This window comes from Dasypus novemcinctus, chromosome 10 (assembly GCF_030445035.2).
Source record: "Dasypus novemcinctus isolate mDasNov1 chromosome 10, mDasNov1.1.hap2, whole genome shotgun sequence".
Lineage (NCBI taxonomy): Eukaryota > Metazoa > Chordata > Mammalia > Cingulata > Dasypodidae > Dasypus > Dasypus novemcinctus.
This window is the reverse complement of record NC_080682.1, coordinates 23,555,869-23,560,575: the sequence shown is the minus strand read 5'-3', so window position 1 is coordinate 23,560,575 and position 4,707 is coordinate 23,555,869. Positions and strand designations below refer to the sequence as shown.

Genomic DNA, 4,707 nt, shown 5'->3' with positions numbered 1-4,707 from the left:
CCTGTGTTTTAATAACATCTTCTGTAATTATTAATTGTATTCTAATTTTCCAAAATTTTTAATTCACAATTATATTGCTTTATTAAACTTAATTTAATTTAAAAAAATAAGGTTATCTTTATTTTTTTAATATTGCATTCAAAAAATATGAGGCCCCCATATACCCCCCACCCCCTCACCCCACTCCTCCCCCCATAACAACAATCTCCTCCCTCATCATGAGACATTCATTGCATTTGGTGAATACATTTCAGATCACCACTGCACCTCATGGTCAATGGTCCATATCATAGTCCACACTCTAGCATGTGCGATCTCACATTCAAAATACTGAACAGAAAATCTGAAGTCACCACACATAAAAGTAAGCTGTTGGCTTAACTTCAGCAGTTTTAGAAGCTGAAGTTAAGCCAGCTGCTACTAATCTTCCCCTTTAAACTGTGTCAGATAAAAATCACACAACGCTTTTCACATATAGCTTTTAATATAGGATCAATTTTCACTTTCATATCACATGACTAGCAAATTATTTAATTAAATTGAAATAGATGAAAATTGTATTTCTGATGCAATAAAAACAAATGTATTTTAAAGTTTTTCACTGAGTTTTATTTGCTTCTATAAACTATTGCAAGGGGAAAAATAAAATAAATATATATTTTTGGAATAAAATCATTATTTAAACATTTTTATAGAGATTGGTGTTTGAAAATTTGCCATTTCAAGCTAATATTTTTCTATGTTTCTGCCTTTTTAAATTAAACATGTTTCTGCTACTGTTTATCTCATGTAGTTTATATTATATTGTTTATAATATAAACCCTTATTTTTAAAACATTTACTCCCTGTAAATGAGTGTTCCCTTCATCTTTAGAAATCTGTTCATCTAAAAACAATTCAAAGGAATAGTTTAAATTATATTCTCTCTTAGTTTAATACTTCAAATACAATGTGTAAGTTAGTTTTACAATGTAACAGTAGTAACTGCCCTAAGCCATTGTCTTGAAAGGTAAATTGTTCTCAGTATATTAAACATAAGGGAATCTAACAAATACAGTGGACATGTTTGTGTTTTAATTGATACATTTTATATATTAGCCTTTTAGAAATGAAGCATTCATTTCACACTGAAATTTGAAGTGTCTGTAATTTAGCATATGTTAATGTGATCATGAAATAGGTTTCTCTAGCTTTCTGCAGCCTATACCCTTCAAATATTGTTTGGTGAAATGTCAGTGTTCTATTAGTACTGGTGTATGCTAGCATGTTTTCCATGCTTATTCTTCTGGCATCAGAAAGTGGTATCCCAGCATATTCTTTACTATATCAACAAAGAAGATTTGGAGGAGGAAGAAGGACATTTAATTCTTTCCCTGGTAATAAAGTGCCTGTTACTGAAACAGTGCTGCCATTTGTGGAAGATATGAGCTATGACTTGTAAGTTATTTTGTTTTTCATGTGTTTATTTGAAAAGGCAGAAGTTTTATATTGAAGTTTAAAGTTGGAAATTAGTTGAAAAGAAAAGGATAAAAAGATGTTGCTTTGAAAAAAAAAATTGCCCTGGCCCCCAATGTTGTTGATTAGGCTTGCAAAATAGACACCAAAAAACTGGCAGATTAATAGATTTGCTGCCACTCTCCTGAAAGTTCCAGCCAGCAAGCAAAGGTGACTGAAAATCACCCTTACTTAATAATGACCGATGGTGGTGTCTTTAGATTGCAATTGCTCCAATCTTTAGGGTCTCCATCACCATTGTGAGGCTAAATCAGGAGATTCCATTACATTATAATCATTTTATCCTCTATTTTATGTGACTTGATATTTTAAACTCTATTCACTTGTACAACCAGGAAACCATACTTGCAGAAACCTAGATTTTCATTGAGGAAATGCTGAATTTGAGAGGAGCTTAAAAAGGTTTAACGTTCCTTCATTAGTTTCAATCCAAGCAGTTCCAACTTGATTCATTGATTTTTCTTTGTCAAACTGTATGAAATGAAGAGAGAAGGATTTGCCATGGAAACATTTCAATATCATAATTTTTTACTCTATAAATTCATCAATGCAAAGTTCTAGAAATAAATTGATCTCTTGCAAAATATGATATACTAACAGCACAAGTAAATATTTTAAATGTCATGTAGACCTGATCATCTCCATAGTGATATATTAGAGGAAATAGACATAATAAATTAAATAGGCAAATATCTTAAAGTTGATACAAAATATAAATTTCATGCATCTAGAAGCTTTTACATATTCTGGGATTTCTAATAAAAAAGCAATAAAATTATAAATGCAAATCTGGGGCTAAATAAGAATATTTATTTCAAAGGAAATTAAATAAAAACAAATTTCAGATATAACAAAATACAATGATCATATAATGAAAGAAAGACCATAAATTAAAATATTTTTATTAATTAAATAACTGTTACTCCTAAGTGTAGGAGTTCTTTAAAAGGCATTCCACAAAAGAAAAAAGTACATGTTATTTAATGAAACATGTCACTGATTTCAACCATATAGATACAAATGAATTATTATTAACTCAATTCCCACTTATCTGGACCCTGGAAACACCTCTAACACTACAGTGCAACTTTACATTGAAGAAGGACAAAGACAGAAAAGGAAAAAGGAGGTGACCTTCATTGATCACAGATAGGATCATCAAGCGTTCACAACATATAAAAAGACCAAACATTGTGTGGCCATATTACAATAGCCACATGCAGGGCATTGAAGCTTCATGGTAACTGTGAATCTTTCATCATTCAGAATACAAATATATCACAGAAATCTTACACAAAATTGCAAGAATACTAAGGAAAAACTTTGATTTCATTGTATGGCTATAGTAAGATTGTAATATTTCTGTTCTGACATCTATATGTTTCTTATACCCATGGATACGCACCTAATATTTATGCTACTTAGATCTTAGACAATTTTGTTTCAGTGCAAATGTGTTTCATATGGATCCCTCAGGTTGGGGAAGAACTTATTTTAGTGTGTTAATCAGATGTGGTGTTTATTTCTCTGTTTATGAAGAAATCTCCCCATTTTGTCTACAAATCTTTAGATTACATACCATTACATGAATACTAATAACAAACATTCTCTTTCTTCCCAGAAGAGATAACTGTATAAAATGGACCAACACAACCTGACTATGCTGCCCGAATTTATTCTACAGGGAGTCACAAGCCTCCCCAAGCTGCAGGGTCCCCTCTTTGGGGTCTTTCTCATCATTTACATTGTCACAGTGGTGGGCAACCTGGGATTGATCATCCTAACCAAGGTAGACTCCCACCTTCACACACCTATGTATTTTTTTATCAGACATCTGGCTTTCGTTGATCTTGGCAATTCCACTGTCATTTGTCCCAAGATGCTGGTAAATTTTCTCATGGATCAAAATATCATTTCCTATTATGCCTGTGCCACACAGATGGCTTTCTTCATTATGTTCATTATTAGTGAACTTTTCATGTTGTCGGCCATGGCCTATGACCGCTACGTGGCTATATGTAACCCTCTGTACTACAATGTTACAATGTCCCAGAGACTTTGTTGTGTGCTTGTAGGTATCCCCTACCTGTACAGCACCTTTCAGTCTTTGCTGTTTACCATTAAGACTTTTACCTCGTCTTTCTGTGGCTCTAATATCATCAGTCATTTCTACTGTGATGAAGTTCCCTTATTGCCAATGCTCTGCTCCAATGCACAAGAACTACAAATTTTGACCATAGTATTTTCAGCTTTTAATTTGATTTCCTCCCTTCTGATAGTCCTAGTATCCTATGTGCTGATTCTGATAGCCATAATTCAAATGAATACTGCTGAGGGAAGGAAAAAGGCTTTCTCCACATGTGCTTCTCATCTTACAGTAGTGGTTGTGTTCTATGGGACTCTCCTCTTTATGTATGTACAGCCAAAATCGGTTTACTCCATTGATTCTGACAAAATGGCCTCTGTGTTTTACACTTTAGTTACCCCCATGCTTAACCCCTTGATCTATAGCTTAAGGAACAAAGAGGTAAAAAATGCTTTCCACAGGGTCTTTAAGAATGCATGCAACATTTGTATTTGATATTTATCATGGAATATTTTCCTAATAAGCTATGACAAAGGCAAATGTACCTGATAATATTTTTTAAAGATAGCTTGATTATCTTTGAATCCTAAATTTTGAAAAATTATAAGACACAGATAGATTGCTTCCCTTTTATTCAGAAATCAACCTCGTAATTAGATAATATTTAAACATCCTTTCTTACCATCTGTAATGGTCAGGGTTCTCTAGAGAAACAAATGGACAGGATACTTATATTATTGTATAAATATTAAAAGGTTTATTGAGGAATTGGTTCACATGCTAATAGAGATTGGCAAGTCTGAATTCTGTAGGACATCCTGCAGGTTGTCAACTCCACTGTGATGTTTCATTTCCCAGAAGTGTGCTGAGACCAGCTCAGCAACAGGTTTTCATGAAGGGAAGGTGATGCAGAACTGAAGAAATGAAAGCACAGAAAGAAAGACACAAGAGAGGAGATAAAGATGGGACCAGGGGATAAACAGCTTCTGAAACTGAGAGCCTCAACACTAGTTTCCACATTGTATTTATTTAGAAACTAACAAGCAGATTTTTGCTATCAGAACTGCAGCATCATCTACAATAACAGGAAGCAACTGCAACATCTA

The 4,707-nt window shown here is 33.3% G+C and overlaps 1 protein-coding gene across 1 annotated transcript; it reads left to right on the top strand.

Annotated features, from left to right (window-relative positions):
- The first annotated feature begins 3,154 nt into the window (after window positions 1–3,154).
- LOC101435096 (olfactory receptor 8K5-like) lies at window positions 3,155–4,096 on the top strand. Its single transcript, XM_004484648.1, has one exon. The coding sequence runs from the start codon at window positions 3,155–3,157 to the stop codon at window positions 4,094–4,096; it is 942 nt and encodes a 313-aa protein (XP_004484705.1).
- The last annotated feature ends 611 nt before the right edge of the window (window positions 4,097–4,707 follow it).